Source organism: Aquarana catesbeiana, linkage group LG08 (assembly GCF_042186555.1).
Source record: "Aquarana catesbeiana isolate 2022-GZ linkage group LG08, ASM4218655v1, whole genome shotgun sequence".
Taxonomy (NCBI): Eukaryota; Metazoa; Chordata; class Amphibia; order Anura; family Ranidae; genus Aquarana; species Aquarana catesbeiana.
In genome coordinates this window covers 53,038,503-53,056,882 of record NC_133331.1, presented here as the reverse complement: position 1 = coordinate 53,056,882, position 18,380 = coordinate 53,038,503, and the positions used below count along the sequence as shown (strand labels likewise).

The window sequence follows — 18,380 nt, the reverse complement described above, 5'->3', positions numbered from 1 at the left end:
ACATGGATGTTTAGTACATTTTTGTATTTATTTTGTTTCTTTGTACACAGCGTTACCATGTCTTGGTGTGCTAGATCTCCATATCAGTCCCGAAATAACTGCGAAAATCTCCACAGCTGTGCAAAGTAAGGAATTTTCTATTATAAACCACCTTCCATGTTGACGTGATGTCATCAGAAAAGTTTCAATAACAGGGCAGCATTTGCTCCAACGTCTTCCTGTAGAAAGGGCCATCGGGAGACCTGCTTGGATTGGCTGTAAAGGAGCTCATTTTCTTTTAGTTGCTCTTGTTTGATCCGTGAAATATTCCATTGTATTATGTTTAATATGTGCAAAAAATACATGCTGATTCCGCCTAAATGATCTTTTAAGCTGATGACTTTCTGTGCTCTTCGTCTGTAGTTGGCCATAGATGGATCGATATTTAGCCAGTTCACAGTAGGGACAGCTGAATTTCCATCCATCTGTAGCTGTTCACGCTCATGAGTTGTTGACCTAGTGATCAACTCCTCTTGAACAGGATTGTTGGAAAATTTGTGTTCAATCTGCACATGCATCCAATCGGCTGCAGCACTGGTGAGTGTATTCTGGCAGCAGAGAAGTCCTGCTCCCAGAATAGCACAACAAAAAGGACTTCTTCATTCCTGTAGTTTGGTAAAGACTTTGATCCCTTTTTAATTATAGACCCACTTAGGATAACACAAGGTATACTCTGCAGATTTATATACCTTTGATGCAGCTGCCCACCCTTTGCCCTCCATTGGAACTACAAACTTACATACTATCTAGGCTGATATTTGGAATATATAATAAGTGGGGGGGGGGGGGGTGACATTGCCTTCTTTCCTCCCCCCTTGTTTGGGAGGTTTGTTTGGTGGCTCTTTGGTGGATTTTCCCAGGCCGTCAAGCCTGCAGTGTCTTGGTCTGTTTGGTGTCTGACCGCATTGAATGAAATCTTTTTTGTTGGATCCTTCTGAGCTACAATTTACTTTTTTGATTAACCCATAATCACTGCACCCCTTAAAGCCCTTGAAGAAGCTGACAAAGGCGAAACGCGTCAGTTTGAGCTACTCCCTCCTTGTGTGAAATGTTTACATATACATGAAGCTATTAAAATTCTCATTATAACACACTGTTTACAGACACAGGGAGGGGTCTCTATCTTGGGGGGTGCTTCTGGGTTTTTTCGATGATGTGTGATTATTTAGCTTCTGATGTTTCTAAGGGGGATATGTGAACCCCAGTTATACAGTTTTTGAGATTTGTACATTAACATTTCTTTTTTTTATTAATGTTTGTGTGATAATTACACTGAGAGGAGTTTCAACACCTTTAAAGAGGAGGTCCGCCCACCTCTGCAAAAATTAAATGCCAGCAGCTACACAAACTGCAGCTGCTGACTTTTATTAATAGGACTCTTACCTGTCCTGGAGTCTAGCGATGTCAGCACTGCAGCTGATGCTTCCATCATCTGTCGGGTGCTGCCGCCACCATTGCGGGTAAGGGAACCCGGCGGTGTAGCATTACAGCGTCACGCCGGGTCCCTACGGCACATGCGCGAGGCACCGCTGCGCTCTCCTGGCCCGGCGGCGGTGGAAGGAGGAAGAGGGAGCTGAGCTGCTAACGTAATGCGCCGCGGCCTGGACTCCCGGAAGTGGAGACAGGATACCTGTCAAATGTGGCACCGGAGGGGGGAGGAGACAAATGAGCGGAAGTTCCACTTTTGGGTGGAATTCTGCTTTAAAGTCCCACTAGTTCTTTAAATATTTTTTTTTTCAATTGTCTTACATGCTCTTGTTGACCATTTAATATATTCAACGAATTTTTGGGGGTTTGTTCTACTTTCTTTTGCACCCTGTCATTTGTTTTAGGTTTTTGTGGCCTTGATTTTCTTTACCATGCTAAAGCTTAAATTAAATTTTAGTGACTGGGTTTACATCTTTAATTGGTCTGTTGTGTATATACTGACATTGGCGATATACAAAACAGGTCAGACCAGTTCTGTGGTCAGAAGAGGCCTACCCTTAATCCTGTCTGCCTATGTGTGTACCTTGGGGGGGTCTTGGACTCTGTATGCAGAGGACAATGATTTGAGTCATTTTGTAGTGATAATAATGGACATGTTGGTACAGGCGCCATGACACAGAGGTGAGTCATGTGACACCTGAAGCCATGAGGACTTCATTCTCCAGTTTGTGGGTTTTGGCTTAACTCGGCAAACAAGAGGTTAATTGCTGCTTAAGAGCTGCCATACATGACCATCTTTTTTTTTTTCTGGCCACCCAAACTGCAGTCTTACCCTTTTGTTTTAGAAATTACATGATGGCTATGGTCATGTATCTGTATTATAGAAAAACAATGGGCATATACTGCTTTTGAACATGTGATACGTTAACCCCCATTTGTTTTATGGACAGAATTTAAGAAAACCTACATTTGCTCATGAAGAGAAAAGTAACAGTAAAGTTTGCTTTAATGCCCCCTACTCAGCATCTGTAAATATTCATCTTTTCATCTTTGGTCTGTTGATTTGTCAAGTCTGTGGGAGCAAATAAAACACCTGGTATTTATGGGATCATGTAGCTCAGCGGCCTCCTAAATCTCCAAGAAAGGGCCACTTTACTGTCCCTCAGACTTTGAGGGGGGCCCAGACTGTGGCCAGTGTGAGTAGAAAATGCTCTAGCATCAATGGGAGAAATAAAGCCCCATAGTTGTTTTTAGGGATAGGAATAGTGCCCCATCATTGGTGTCAGTGGAATGAATAGTACCCCATCATTGGTGTCAGTGGAATGAATAGTGCCCCATCATTGGTGTCAGTGGAATGAATAGTGCCCCATCATTGGTGTCAGTGGAATGAATAGTGCCCCCTCATTGGTGTCAGTGGAATGAATAGTGCCCCATCATTGGTGTCAGTGGAATGAATAGTACCCCATCATTTGTGTCAGTGGGAGAAATCGTGCCCCATCACTCATGTCAGTGGGAGGAATACTGCCCCATCATTGGTGTCAGTGGAAGGACTAGTGTCCCATCATTGGTGTCAGCTGAAGGACTAGTGTCCCATCATTGGTGTCAGTGGAAGGGCTAGTGCCCCATCATTGGTGTCAGTGGAAGGGCTAGTGCCCCATCATTGGTGTCAGTGGGAGGAATAGTGCCCCATCATTGGTGTCAGTGGGAGGAATAGTGCCCTACCATGGTAGTATTAGTAGAAGGAATAGTGCCCCAACGCTCATGTAAATGGAAAAAATAGTACCCCATTGTTGGTGTCACTGGGAGGAATAGTTAAGCATTGTTGGTGTTAGGAGGAATATTGCCCCATCGGTGTCAGTGAAAGGAATAGTGTTTTGTATCAGTAAGAAGAATGGTGCCCCAAATGCCAAATAAAGGCAAGCAAAGAGCTGCATCCAGCCCCAGGCTGCAGTTTGGAGACCACTGATGGTAGCTCATTACTTGACTCACTGCTTGACCCAGTGCTGTCTCATGGGGTCAGGGAGACACCTTAACTATGTGAAAGGTCTGACTAAAGCGGCTCTGTGCTTACACAGGTTGTTTTTTTCCCCCCAGCAGCAGAACAAAGCAGTCGGGGAGGGGGGTGTAAAAGAGAGGTGAGTACGGTCTGGGGGGGGGGGGGGGGGGGTTGGTTATAGGTGGTTGTGAAGGAAATCAAGAAAAGCGAAAGATGGAACAAGAATGTGCATAGACAGGGTGTAACCCTAACACAAACACACAACAATAATATACAGAATCTCACATTTCTGTACATCGAATAAATGTGTTCATTATTTGTAGCTGCATTCATCTCTATCAGTCATTGTTTCCTGACTCCATATCTTCCAGGAATGTTCTGTTCGGCCCCTCTGGACATCCTTTTTCTGCTCGATGGCTCGAATAGTATAGGCAAAGGAAGCTTTGAGCGCTCCAAGCACTTTGCAGTGAGGTTGTGTGACGCTCTGGATATCAGCGCAGATCGGGTCAGTACCATGTCTGTATTTGTCATATTAGTGTCCTGTTTATAATTGGCTGTAGAGTTTGTCCACAGAATTGTGTATTTAGCTGCTTCTGATATGATTTGTAGCTGCTTCTAGAAAATCACCACTTTGAGCTGTACTGAAGTCGCTTTACACTCTTCTGCACTCCACTATAATCTTCCTGGAGGCCGTAGTTGGAGGACACACAGGAGGACCGTGGTGTGGTTTTTATGAAGTCTTACTAAAGCTGCCCCACAACCATTAACGCGCCATGGCCAGCGCTGCTGATCCAGTTATATCCAAGCCGAGAAAGGAACTGGGCATTGGGGTGGATGCTGCTGGCCTTTAATCACTTGACCTCTAGAAGATTTACCCCCCTTCATGAACAGGCCATTTTTTGCTACACGGCACTGCGTTACTTTACCTAGCAATTGCAGTCATGCAATGCTGCACATAAATGAAATATATGTAATTTTTTTCCACAAATAGAGCTTAGAGCTTTCTTTTGGTGTTATTTGATCACAACTGAGTTTTTATTTTCTTGTGCTATAAACAAAAAAAGGCAGATAATTTTAAAAAATGTAAAAAAATTCACTTTCTGCTATAAAATATATTTAATGAAAAAAAATTGAATTCCTTCATATATTTAGGCCACTATGTTTTCTGCTACATATTTTTGGTGAAAAAATCCCGATAAGCATATTGACAAACTATGGGATATATACTGGAATTTTTATTTATTGTTATATTATTAATGGCGGCGATCAGCGACTTATAGCAGTACTGAGAGATTGCGGTGGACATTCTGACACAAACTGACACTTTGTAGGAACCAGTGACACCAATACGGGTATCACTGATATCCAGTGCAATTTTTAGCACTGGATATTAGTGCTAAAAATATACACTGTCACTGTGCTAATGACACTGGCTGAAAAGGGGTTAAACATCTAGGACGATTAAAGGGTTAAATGTGTGCCTAACCAGTGTTTGTGTTTTACTAAGGGATGTGCTGGATTTTATTCCCTGGAAGCAAAACGCAGCACATCCCCACTCACAGGACAGAGCTCTCTGCCTTGTTTACATAGGCAGAGCTATGTTCTATCTTTCTCCTCGTCGATCAGCGGGTGCCTGACTAATCGCAGCACAAGTGGCGCACCCCCTACCTGAAAGTGTCGGATCACTTACTAGGTATGTAATCCGGCACAGGAGAGCCTCTTTGCCGCCATATTCTGCCGCATTCCAGCTGTACTGAGTGGCTTTTTTTTTTTTTTTTTTTACTAGAGATACAGTTGCAATATTAAAAATAATAAAGGAAGCAGAAAAGCATTTTTTTTTTTTTTTTTAGATTTTTTTACATTTTGGTGCATGTGTTAGCCTATATTGAAAGAGAATAGGGTATTTAATGTTAAGTAATGTCTAGTTTAAAATCATAGCGTGTGGAAAAGGGTGCTGTCTGTATTTCGCCCCCATTATTAACAGCTATGAGATGCAGACAAGGAAGGGTGACCTTTTTTTCTGCACATGTATGACTGTAGTGTTACCTGCACTGTAAAAGATACTATGTAAGTATAGACTGAAACATTGCTTGGCAGAGACACAAAATACTGCAGGGAAATTTCACCATTGTGGGAGGGGCAGAGACACAAACTACTGGGGGGGGGGGGGGATCTCCCCATTGTGGGATAGGGCAGACACAAACTACTGCAGGAAATCTGACCTATGTGGGAGGAGCAGAAACACAAACTACTGGGGGGGGGATATCACCATTGTAGGAGGAGCAGAGACAAACTACTGCAGGAAATATCACCTTTGTGGGAGGAACAGAAACACAAACTGCTAAGGGGGGAGAGGATATCACCATTGTGGGAGGGGCAGACACAAAATACTGCGGGAAATCTCACCTTTGTGGGAGGAGAAGGGACACAAACTACTGGGGGGGGGGGAGAGATATCACCATTGTGGGAGGAGCAGGGACACAAACTACTGGGGGTGGGGGGGGATATCACCATTGTGGGAGGGGCAGACACAAAATACTGCAGGCAATCTCACCTTAGTGGGAGGAGCAGAAACACAATCTACGGGGGGGAGGAGAATAACACCTGGTGGGAGGGGCAGAGACACAAACTATAGCAGGATTGTGGGAGGGGCAGATAAACTTCTGCAGGAAATCTCACTATTGTGGGAGGTGCAGAGACCCAGACTACTAGGGGGAAATCTCTGCACTGGAGTCTTATAGAATGAATACATGCCATCAGTATCCACAATAGAATAATACATGAAAAGTGTTACTCTCTTTAGATACCTCGCCCCTTGGTCCCTCATTTGCAGCAAGCTTGTTATTAAGCAGTAGATGTAATATTGACGTTGAAGGATTGCAGTGTGACATGTACAGCAGCATTACCCAGAGAATTAAAATTCCTCTGTTAATCCAGCAAAGTGCTGAAGATCAGGCGTCTGAGAGGCCACTTCTCTGAGGAATGGGAAAAGGATTCCTGTAATTACTGTAGGGCATTAAATAAAGCCATGATTTACAGGCGCTGCCAGTTACTTCTGCTGGTCTTGATCTGTGTTTACACCGAGAGCAATGTCTGTATGTACTCCGCTACAGCAAATACACCAAAGAGGATCTGTCATAAACTCACAGAATGCTGAGCTTCGTTTTTCAGTGATTGAATTAGGTAATGTCTGTGTTGCCTTTATAGCATAGCATAATAGTTTTTTCTTTTTTTTTTTTTCTTTTTTATTGTTTCTCCATTGACGCTCCGAGCAGGGCTCAGCCCCACCCCTCTCCCTCCACACTGGCTGTGATTGACAGCAGCAGGAGCTGATGGTGTCTGAGCCAATGAGGAGGGAGAGAGTTGCTGTTTCTGTGCACATCACTGGATCGGGATCAGGCTCAAATAAGTATTGGGGGGGGGGGGGGGTGCACACAGAAGGTTTTTGCATAGTTTCATAATACAATTATTAGGATTAGGTTTAGGATTATAGAAAAACAGAGTTGTTTATTACTATTTTTTACGTAGGGGTTGATTTACTAAAGTTAAATAGACTGGGCACTTTGCAAGTGCAGTTGCTCCAGAGCTTAATAAATGAGGTAAAGCTTCACTTTGCAAAGAATACCCAATCACATGCAAGGAAAGTAAAAAGTAGCAGCATTTTTGCACATGATTGGAATATGGAAGTCAGCAGAGCTTCCTTCATATACTATGGTCTGGAGCAACTGCACTTGAAAAGTGCACAGTCTATTTCCCTTTAGTAAATCCACCCCAAAGTTGAGAAGTTTTATTTTATTTATTTTTGGCATATTATAGGGTCACATAGTATCAAGATTAAAGTGGTTCTAAAGCCTCAAGACCTTCTATGCATGAAGGTAAAAAACCTTCTGTATCACAGACTTCCTCATACTTACCGGAGCCCCTTCGTGATCGCGCGGTTTACATGAGAGCTACGGCTCTCCTGGCTTTGTGTCCCCCCCCCCGGGTAGATCGATAGCAGCTCCTGTCAATCATCTCCAGTGTCGAGGGAGTTTGGGAGCGGAGCCGAGTCCCGCTGAGGGGCCAGGAGCACCAGTTGGGGACTCGAGAAGAGGAGGACGTGTTTCCCCGCATCCAATTCGCATGTCAGGAGATTGCGACCAGCTCTCTATGGAGCTGGTTCACACATCTCCAGAGGGAATTGCACAGAAGTCCTGTGCGTCATCTGGTCCGTTTTGGGTCTAAAATCAGCTGAAAATTCGACTTGAAATCGGACCTGAAACGGTGAACAAAGACGCACCGCACCCCAGCTGTGTGCCGCTCGGTGCTTCAGGGTGAACCCAGCCTCAGAGTTATGTAGTAAATGCAACCATTTGCCAACCAGGCCAAAGACGAATGACGGCTACAACGCAGTCGGCTTATTCTGGGAGGGCGTACAGTGTCATCCTCCCAGAATCGCGCTTCCCACGCACCTGGGAATGCCATGACCGTCAGGTCCTCCGGAACAGGCGCGTCACAGATCAGGGTAATGGGCCAATGACAGAGGCCCTTTACCACGGGATTGCTCCGTCCAATGACAGAGCAATCACTTTTCAACAAACCGGCGCATGTCCGATTCAGCTCTCTCTTCGCACGCTGTACAAACTGATAGGTACAGCATGCGAGGAGGGGAGGGAGACCGCAGCAGTGCTAACATGTGCCTCATTCATTCATTCGTGCCTCATCTGTGCCTCTTTGATGCCAATCCATGCCACATCAGTGCTCATCCGTGGTCATTCATGCCACATCCATGCCTCATCCGTGCCACATCAGTGCTCATCCATGCCACTTCAGTGCCCTACAGTGCCTCAAAAAAGTGTACTAGGTAATGTTATGTCCCTAGAACACCTGACGGTGCTCCTTGTATATTCGGCCTCTGTATGTGGCCAGGCTGTGTAAAAGTCTCACACGTGTTATCGCCATACTCAAGAGGAGTAACAGAATGTATTTTGGGGTGTAATTTTGCTATTTACATGCTATGTGTTAGAAATATATTATAAATGGACAACTTTGTGTAAAAAAAAAAAAGTTTTGATATTCTCTCCACATTTTCCAAAAACTTGTGGAAAAAATGACACGTTCACAAGATTAGTAATGCCTCATAGAATATACGTTGGGGTATTTGCTTTCCAGAATAGTAATAGTAATTTTTTGGGCGTTTCCATTGTCCTGGTGCTCCAGGGCCTTCAAAAGTGTAAGAGGTAGTCAGGAAATTAGATGAGTAATTTATGCTCCTAGAACGCCTAATGGTGCTCCCTGCATGGTGGGCCTCTGTATGTGGCCACGCTGTGTAAAAGTCTCACACGTGTTATCACCATACTCAAGAAGAGTAGCAGAATGTGTTTTGAGATGTAGTTGCAAGTATGCATATGCTGTGTGTGAGAAATAACCCGTTAATATGACAATTTTGTGGAAAATATTAAAATAAAAAATAATTTTGCAAAGAATTGAGGGGGAAAATGACGACTTCAAAAAAACCCGCCATTGCCTCTTACTAAATACCTTGGACTGTCTTTTTCCAAAAATGGGTCATTTGGGGGGTATTTGTGCTTTCCTGGCTTAGTGTCTCCAGAAATGAGATAGTCCGTCAGTACATCAGGTGTGTTACATTTTCAATGATTGCCACCATAGTCTGTAGACTCTATAACTTTCACAAAGACCAAAACATATATACTGGTACTTATTTGAGTTATTTTTACTAAACATATGTGGCAGTATAACTTTTGGACATCATTTATAAAGAAAAATAATTAATTTGCACAATTTTATCACCAAAACGAAGAAAAATTCAATTTTTTTTTTAATTGTTTATAGCGCAAAAAAAAACCCCAGTGATGATTAAATACCACCAAAAGAAAGCTCTATTTGTGCGAAAAAAGGACACAAATTGCATATGGGTACAGTGTTGCATGACTGAGTAACTGTCTTTTTAAAAATGGGAGCGTACTGAATGCTGAAAATTTGCCTGGAAGGGGGTATAAGTGCCTAGTGGGCAAGTAGTTAAAGTTTTATGGTTCTAGAATATCAGGTTTAGAGGTTCTATAGTATCACATTTGTAGGGTACTAAGGTCATAAGTGTTGCAAAGTATCAGGGTTATATAGTCTCTGATTTATAAGGTGATATGGTTCTGGTTTGTTCCTTGAAGATCAAGCTATGGGGGTAGAAATATCAGATCCTTCTACAATCCCCAGAATTTTTTTCCCCCTGTTTAGTAAAGTATATTCTTGGCCATCCACCGACACATTTCATCCCTTCAATGAAGGTTCACCAGCTTCTGGATTTGTTATTATTTTTATGATGAATGCTGATTTCTGTATCATTCTCCAAATTTTTAAAGCAGCAAAATGTTATGTTATTCCTGTAGATTAACCTGTTCAAAATCCCCTCTCTGATCTGATGCTTTAATAAATCATTTTGACTATTTTCTTCTGTATAGGTGAGAGTGGGGGTCATTCAGTACAGCGCCACGCCACAGCTAGAATTCCGCCTTGATTCATTCTTTACTAAGGAAGACCTTCAGGAGAAGATAAAGGCCATTGTCCTCAAGTGCGTCATGTTTAGCGTTTTTATAATAATTCAGACTACTTTGAAATAACAGATGACAAATTCCTCATTTTGTCTGACGTTTTCTGTGGTAACAAGATAGACGATTTAAATAAGCAGTTGGTTTATGTAAAGCTTTTTAAAATAAATGCATATCATTTTGATGGTCAGAAGTAAAGATATTTTAAAACTAAGGTGACAAAATATGGGACGTTTTTTGGGGGTCTATTTTATGACACGCAAATTGTGACTATTTCAAAAGAAAAATAACTACAAGGTGTAAGTCTACTGCAGCCTAAAATGTCTGATAACATTTGTTATGATGTCCATAGATGTGACAGTATGAATTGGAGTTGTAGCCACACAGGAACTATCACATAAAATCTCACACATACATGGCAGTCAAAGTGTAAAGGCTTTTTTTTCAGTTGTAGGTGGTGTAGGGTTAGTCTACATATTGTTTTTTTAATGTTGTCTCTTTGTACTGGTGACCATTATCACTGAGAAGAAATGTTAGAGGTGTCTGCAGAGCAAAAGTGAGGAGGAATCTTCCAGTAGGGACAACTTACCTATAACAGCTCTCTAAGGGAGCAGTGATTTCTGTCATGTTCTAGTGAGACAATCCCACCCACAGTTATAATCACTCCCTAGGACACACTTAACCCCTTGATCGCTCCCTAGTATTTAACCCCTTCCCTGCCAGTTTCATTTATACAGTAATCAGTGCATTTTTATAGCACTGATCGCTGTATAAATGACAATGGTTCCAAAACAGTGTAAAAAGTGTCCACCATAATGTCGCAGATCGCCGCCATTATTAATAAAAATGCCATAAATCTATCCCCTATTTTGTAGACGCTATAACTTTTGCGCAAATCAATCAATATACGCTTATTAATTAATTTAATTTTTTACCAAAAATATGTAGGAGGATATATATTGGCCTAAACTGAGAGAGAATTTTTTTTTTTATATGTATATATATTTTTTTGTGGATATTTACTATAGCAAAAAGTAAAAAATATTCCTTTTTTTTTTTTTCAAAATTGTCGCTCTTTTTTTGTTTATAGCGCAATAAAAAAAAAAAAAAAAACGCAGAGGTGATCAAATACCACCAAAAGAAAGCTCTATTTGTAGGGAAAAAAAGAAGTCAATTTTGTTTGGGTGCAGCGTCGCACGACCGTGCAATTGTCAGCTGAAGCGATGCAGTGCCGAATCACAAAAAGTGCTCTGGTCAGGAAGGGGGTAAATCCTTCTGGGGCTGAAGTGGTTAAGCTACATGAGGTATAATTTTTAAAGAGAAGCAAAGCAAAAGCAGGTTTAAACAGGACTGTAAGCTAACCGTTTTATATAGAGCCCTTTCACACTGGGGCGGCATCGGCGGTAAAACGCTGCTATTATTAGCGGCGTTTTACTGTCGGTATGCGGCCGCTAGCGGGGCGGTTTTACCCCCCGCTAGCGCCGAGAAAGGGTTAAATACCACCGCAAAGCGCCTCTGCAGAGGCGCTTTGCCGGCGGTATAGCCGCGCTGTCCCATTGATTTCAATGGGCAGGAGCGGTATACACTCCGCTCCTTCACCGCTCCGAATATGCTGCTAGCAGGACTTTTTTTACCATCCTGCCAGCGCATCGCTCCAGTGTGAAAGCCCTCGGGGCTTTCACACTGGAATGAAAGCAGCGGCACTTTCGGGTCGGTTTGCAGGCGCTATTATTAGCGCAATAGCGCCTGCAAACCGCCCCAGTGTGAAAGGGCTCTTAGTGACAGTGTTCAGATAGCTTTAACAAAGCCTGTCCGAAGCCTTGTTTTGAAGCAAGTGTAAACTAGCCATTCATGTGTGTTGAAGCCGAACCAAGTGTAAATGAGCCCTTAGAGGAAAATTTTGTTCTGTTTCTTTGGAGAGATTTCCTCTCAATTCCTATTGTGTCTCCAAAAGAGGAAGTAAAGAGTAAAATCCCAGCAGGACACAGACAGCAAAAAGAGTAACCTGGTAAGGGATTTAACCCTTCCATACTCTATTTAAAACTAAAAAATATTTTGTGGTTATGGACAGGGGTCTAGATCCACAGCAAGAAGAATAGTTGGGGTCATTTCAGGAGCATACCTGAGAGTAGAGAGGCAGCAGCAGGTACTGATAGTGGAGCGTAGCGGAACAGGCAAATGAGAAGGGTCCCAGAGACTGCTTTAGGATGCACTTGGAGTCACAGTTTGAACAGGGGTGCACTTACTGTCATTGGATGTACTGGGAGTCACTAGGTGATGCAGGCTGTACTGGGGTGCACCTGGAGACACAGGGTTGCATAGGGCATGCTGAAGGCACCAGGTACACTCGAATCAGAGTGCAGTGTTTTTGGTGGTAATTAATCACCACTGGGTACTGGGTTTTTTATTTTTTGCTAACAAATTTTCTTAGTTTCTGTTAGAAAATGTTGTAATTAAGTAATTTTTCTCCTTCACTGATGAGCCTCACTCTGATGAGGCGGCACTGGTAAGGTGCACTGATGAGAAAGCACTATTTGCAGTACTGATGGGCAATGATAGGCGACAATGATGTGCACTGAAAGATGACACTGATGGGCACTGATAAGATTGGCATCACTGATGGGTCTGCCCTAATAATTAGGGTACTGATCATCAGTGCAAATGTCTACACTGAGAAAAGGTGCTTATCGGCTCCCCTCTCTTCACGAGCTGTCGGCATGAGGAGAGGAATGCTGATATCCGGCATTTCCTATTTACACTGTGATCACATGGTAAAGAGCCTACATCATAGGCTCTTTGCCGTAATCGAAGATGCGGTGTGTCCAAAGGACACACTACACCACCCATCGCCTCGCTGCGCGCCTCCGGGGGCATGCAAGAGTGGCTCAATCTACAGGACGTCATATGACGTCCAGTCAGAACAGTAAAGTTGCCGCCTGCCCTTCAATCTGCTATAGGCCAGGCGGGAAGGTGTTACGATAGTTACATTTAATGAAGAAAGCACAAAAATCCTAACAGATGGAAAAAAGACACAATAACAATAAAATTCCTGATAATAGCAATTTAATATATATAATAGCCATAAATAAAATAAACAAATTAAAACTAAATTAGCCCTATACTGTAATAAACCATCCCACCCTACTAAAACGCTACATTGAATAATACTGAATGAAAAATACCAGAAAATGTAACTGCAAAATGCAAATATTGCACCACCAATACTCTAAACATTACACCAAAAATGATTACACATAATTAACCAATAGTAACATAATGTAAAACTACATAAAATCTGTATCACAAACCAGATGAAATCCTCACATTCAACACTCACAGAGAAGAATTATGTCATTTGATGGCCACAGTCAAAAATCTTTTCCTGTGGCGCATCGTGGTTGTAACAGTCTGTCACTGATGGTACTCTTCAGACTGGCCAGCGTATTGTGGAGTGGATGGGATGTGTTGGCCAAGATAGAATGTGCCTTGGGCAGCATTCACATAACTGGCCTTGCAAGCAAATTTAATGAATCTATTGGTATCGGCCACCTTTAGCCTGCTTCCCCGGCATGCCACCATATACAGGAGAGCACTGGCCACAACAGACTCCTAAAACATCTTCAGCATTGTCCGGCAGAGGTTAAAAGACCTCCGCATCCTCAAAAAATTGAGGCAGCTTTGCCCTTGGCCATAGAGCACTTTAATGTTCTTATTCCAGTCTAATTTATTATTAATGTGCACCCCAGATTTAATTCTGTACTACAGCGTTTCTCAACCTTTTTATTACAAAGGAACCCTTGAAGTAACTTTCTGTTCTCAGGGAACCCCTGCTAAAATGTACAACTCATGGTACATTAGCGTCATGGTCAGTGGGAAGAATGCTCTTTACATTTGTGGTCATTGGGAAAAAATACCCCCTGATAAATGGCTAAAAAGATAAATGGTGTCCGAGGGGAACTTATCTGAGAGGCAGAAATTGCTCATTGCTCAAGAAACCCCCCTGGCAACCTCAGGAAAAACCCAAGTTGAGAAACCCTTCTCTACTATATACACACCCACTCCCTGGACAGAGACGGGGGTCACCGGCACCTTCCTTCTCAAATCCACAATCAGCGTTGTCTTAGTCACATTTAGATACAGATGGTTATCCTCACACCATGTGACAAAGTTCTCCACCACAGTCCTATACTCAGTCTCTTCCCCATCTCTAATACATCCCACTACAGCGGAGTGTTCAAAAAACTTCTGAAGATGGCAAGACTTTTATACCTGAAATTAGTGGTATAGACAGGAAAGGGAGAGAGGAACGTCCTCTGTGGAGGCCAAGTATTGCTCAGCACCCTATGGGGCATTCAGGTCTCACTGGTGACATTGGGTTCCCTCAAAACATTGTAGCGACACTGAGACATAGGAGGACAGTACAGCAACACTTGCAGAGGTTACAGAGGACAGGTAAGGTTTCAGAAGCAGTGGGGCTCAATTGAGACATAATGGTGTGTTTCTTGATTGCCTAGTACCGCTTTGCAATTTTAAAGTCGCGCTAGTCAGGAGAGCTATCTCCTGATTGACTGTGGTTTTATTCGGGTAAGCTGACCCCTTATTTTTCATGACATTGGTGAAACCTGAAAGTGCCAGCAGCTTCACACCAGAGAGGAGACCCAGCACTGGATCCTGGAGGAGGCGAGTGGCACATTCACCTTGATATACACCTTAAAGTCCAGGGGTGCTTTTAACATAAAGCCTCGTTCAGCTAAGTTTCTCTCTAATCGAATTTCTCTCATTTAGTTTCTCTCATCTAATACTACAGATGAGTTCCATTGTCATTAATACTTTGTCTCACTCTCTTCCCTCATGTTTGATTCTCTCTCTCTGTTCTCCTTGTATCCCCTTCCTAGAGGAGGCAGCACCGAAACTGGCCTTGCTCTGAAGTACATTCTTCGTAAGGGCTTTCCTGGAGGACGTGACTCTTCTGTGCCAAAAATTCTCATTATCCTATCAGATGGCAAGTCTCAGGGAAATCTTGGTGGTCCAGCAGCACAGATAAAAGAGAGCGGAATTGAGGTGTTTGCTATTGGAGTCAAGTTTCCAAGGTGAGGATGTTACAAATGTAAGAAGAAATGTGTTCTTGTGTTGTCACTTTGTACTTGTGACATTGATTACCCACTAGACATGTGTGTTTAATTTCTTTATGAATCGAAATTTGAACGAAATTTCGGTATTTGGAGATTTGTATGTGTCCGAATCACAATAGTAACGAATTTCAACGAATCCGAAATCAATTATAATAACTAAATGTATTCGTGTTAATTTGGTTCATTCAGACCTTTGGTTAAAGTACAACTAAAGGCAAAACTTTAGGATAGAGTGGAGACGGATTAGAACACCTGTCAGCTTTTATCGCTGTCTGGCCCCCCGTTAGGGAGATTCACCCTCTCTATTTGTCCTGTTTACCGTTATCATTAAAAGTGAAAGTAAAAGAAAATCCCAAATTTTGGGTTGTCCCCAGAAAAGTACTAGAGGGGAAATCTTCCAATGGGAGCATTAGTTCTGGTGACCTGGGGGTCCCCAAGAAATTCCCTTGGTTTGCAAGGATTTCCTCTCACTTCCTGTTTCAACTGTGGGACAGAAAGTGAAGGGTAATATCCCCAATGGGACACAAATGGCAAAAAAATTGATTGACAGGGGTTATGACCTTCCCTCACGCTATCCAAAATGAAAAAAAAAATAGTTTTGTAATTAAACATTAAACAGTGTTTAATGTTTAAAGCACCAGAAAAATGTAACATAAGGAATGATCCCAATTTATTTGAATCTATTTCGTTTTTATGTTGCATTATCATTTTTCATTATTATAAAAAATGCACTACATATGAAATGGAAACATTTTGCAATAAATACAGTAAGGTATAAATGTGAAAAGATGATGATTCCTACTTATTGTGTTTGGGTTGGATGGAGGTGGACCCATCAGATTTTCCAAATCATAACATAATGAATTGAAATTTTTTTTCTATTCGTTATGCTATGATTCTGAGATTCTAATGGATCCACCTTCATCCAAGGTGGATGAAGGCATAAGTAACGAATTAACATGTTAAAACGAATATATATGGGTGAAGCTCCGCTTTAAGCCAAGGTTCACATTGAGGGCGAGTTTGAAATCGTGCAAGTTCATCTGAACTCGCACGATTTCAAACCGGCAATGCAGTCCGATTTCGGGGGGCGATTTGACAGACATCTATGCAAGTTCATGTACAGATGTCTATTCAAATCGCCCCCAAAGTCACCAAAAGCAGTACAGGAACTACAGATCAGTGCGGCGCCGCAAAGTCAGCATCACACAGATTCGGACAGTTCCGCTGCCGGCAATAGCCGGCTATTTCACATGTCAAATCGCATGACAAAACTGCCCGATGTGAAACGTGTGCTAAGTCCTGTTTTTTGTTTTTGGCCCTCAAAGGTTTTTGCAGAGTTTAAGGTGGGATACATTTTACCTGTTAGCCTCACCCAGTATTAGAGCCCTTTCACACTGGGGCGGGGACGGCGTCGACGGTAAAACGCCGCTATTATTAGCGGCGTTTTACCGTCGGTATGCGGCCGCAAGCGGGGCGGTTTTACCCCCCGCTAGCGGCCGAGAAAGGGTTAAATACCACCGCAAAGCGCCTCTGCAGAGGCGCTTTGCCTGCGGTATAGCCGCGCCGTCCCATTGATTTCAATGGGCAGGAGTGGTAAAGGAGCGGTATACACACCGCTCCTTCACCGCTCCGAAGATGCTGCTGGCAGGACTTTTTTTACCGTCCTGCCAGCGCATCGCTCCAGTGTGAAAGCCCTCGGGGCTTTCACACTGGAATGAAAGCAGCGGCACTTTCGGGTCGGTTTGCAGGCGCTATTATTAGCGCAATAGCGCCTGCAAACTGCCCCATTGTGAAAGGGCTCTTAGTCTCAGCTGTACACAGGCTTTTTATTTTTATATGTGAGATAACTGGTGTGCAGGGCTTCCTCCCTTTTGCGCTCTCTGTGGTGGGAGCCTGCTGCTGGGTGAAAGGCTGCATGCTAAAAAGAACACTATAAAGATGCATGTACTGTTTGTTTTGTGGAACGCATTAAGGGGTGTCCTGCTTTTCAGGAACTGACCTGAGTTTAATTGAGGGCTTGAATTAGCAGATGTTTTGTTAATTTTATGGCATGGTCTCTCTGTAAAAAATCTCTCCTGAACTATACTATTTTGCTGCCTTGCTGTACACAAGTGCAGGACAAACCTGCTTTATCTGTTCCTGGCTTTCTTTTTCTTGTGCATTACAGTATATTGCCATTATCAATTAAGCCAGCCCCCCTTGCTAATCCTGATTGTTATAGTTGCGCCTGCATTTCCCTCACAGATGGGCAGAGCTTCACTCCTTAGCCAGCAATGCAGTGGAAGAACATGTATTCTTTGCTGAACACGTGGATGATGCCATGAATGGTTTGTGCAGCTCTCTAAGTAATTCGTCGGCATGCAGTGCAGTTCCCGCAGGTAAATTCCTCCTTAGAATTCTATGTCTGACACCCATGGATTTCCAGACAACAGAATTGGACCCAATTATGAAAACTGTGAGCAGATTGGAAATTTTATTTTTTTACTGTGGACAAAGTAGGGGGAGGGTTGGATTCTTTGTCAGGTTTTTGCTTTTGGAGTTGAGACTAAATAAAAGCACTACAGGCGGTCCCCTAGTTACAAACATCCGACTTACAAACGAAGGGAGACAACAGGAAGTGAGAGGAAATCTTCTACTAGGAAGGGAAATTCACTCCTGTAAGAGTTATTATGGGAAAAAGGTACCTCTGCTGATGCTTTATTACCAAGGCTTGTTTCCACAACAACCGAAAATTTTCAAAATCCAATTGTCATTGGGACAGAATGTGAGGTTAAATCTTCTGATCATGGGCACAGACAGTAAAACAAATGTTACAGGGCTGATAACCCTTCCCTATGCTATCCAAAAAGCTTAAAAATCATTTTTGGGCTGGAGCTACACTTAAAAAATGTACCTGTTCCGACTTACAGATTCAACTTAAGAACAAACCTACAAACCCTATCCTGTTTGTAACCCGGGGACCACCTGTACATTGTAAAGCCTCGTACACACGATCCGAGTGTTGGCCAACAGAGCGTCAGACTTTTGTCTGAAGGGCGTGTGCTGTGAACTTGACTTGCCTACTAACGGCACACAATTGTCGGCCAACAAACACGAATGTAGTGACGTATTACGTGAAATTTCAGCTCTTGAGCGCCACCCTTTGGGCACCTTCTGCTAATGTCGTGTTTGGTAAGCATTGATTCTGAGTATGCGTGTTTGTACTAGCCTGCTATCCAACATTTGCTGGCCGAAAGTTTA

At 42.9% G+C, this 18,380-nt stretch overlaps 1 protein-coding gene across 3 annotated transcripts in view; it reads left to right on the top strand.

Moving 5' to 3' along the window:
* Positions 1 to 18,380, top strand: part of VWA2 (von Willebrand factor A domain containing 2) — a 95,975-nt gene that overhangs the window by 50,022 nt on the left and 27,573 nt on the right. For all 3 annotated transcript variants that reach the window (XM_073595852.1, XM_073595851.1, XM_073595849.1), the window contains 5 exons: positions 51 to 125; positions 3,835 to 3,968; positions 9,919 to 10,028; positions 14,901 to 15,095; positions 17,385 to 17,518. In XM_073595852.1, the coding sequence (XP_073451953.1) occupies positions 51 to 125; positions 3,835 to 3,968; positions 9,919 to 10,028; positions 14,901 to 15,095; positions 17,385 to 17,518 (648 nt within the window). The remainder of the gene's footprint in view (positions 1 to 50; positions 126 to 3,834; positions 3,969 to 9,918; positions 10,029 to 14,900; positions 15,096 to 17,384; positions 17,519 to 18,380) is intronic.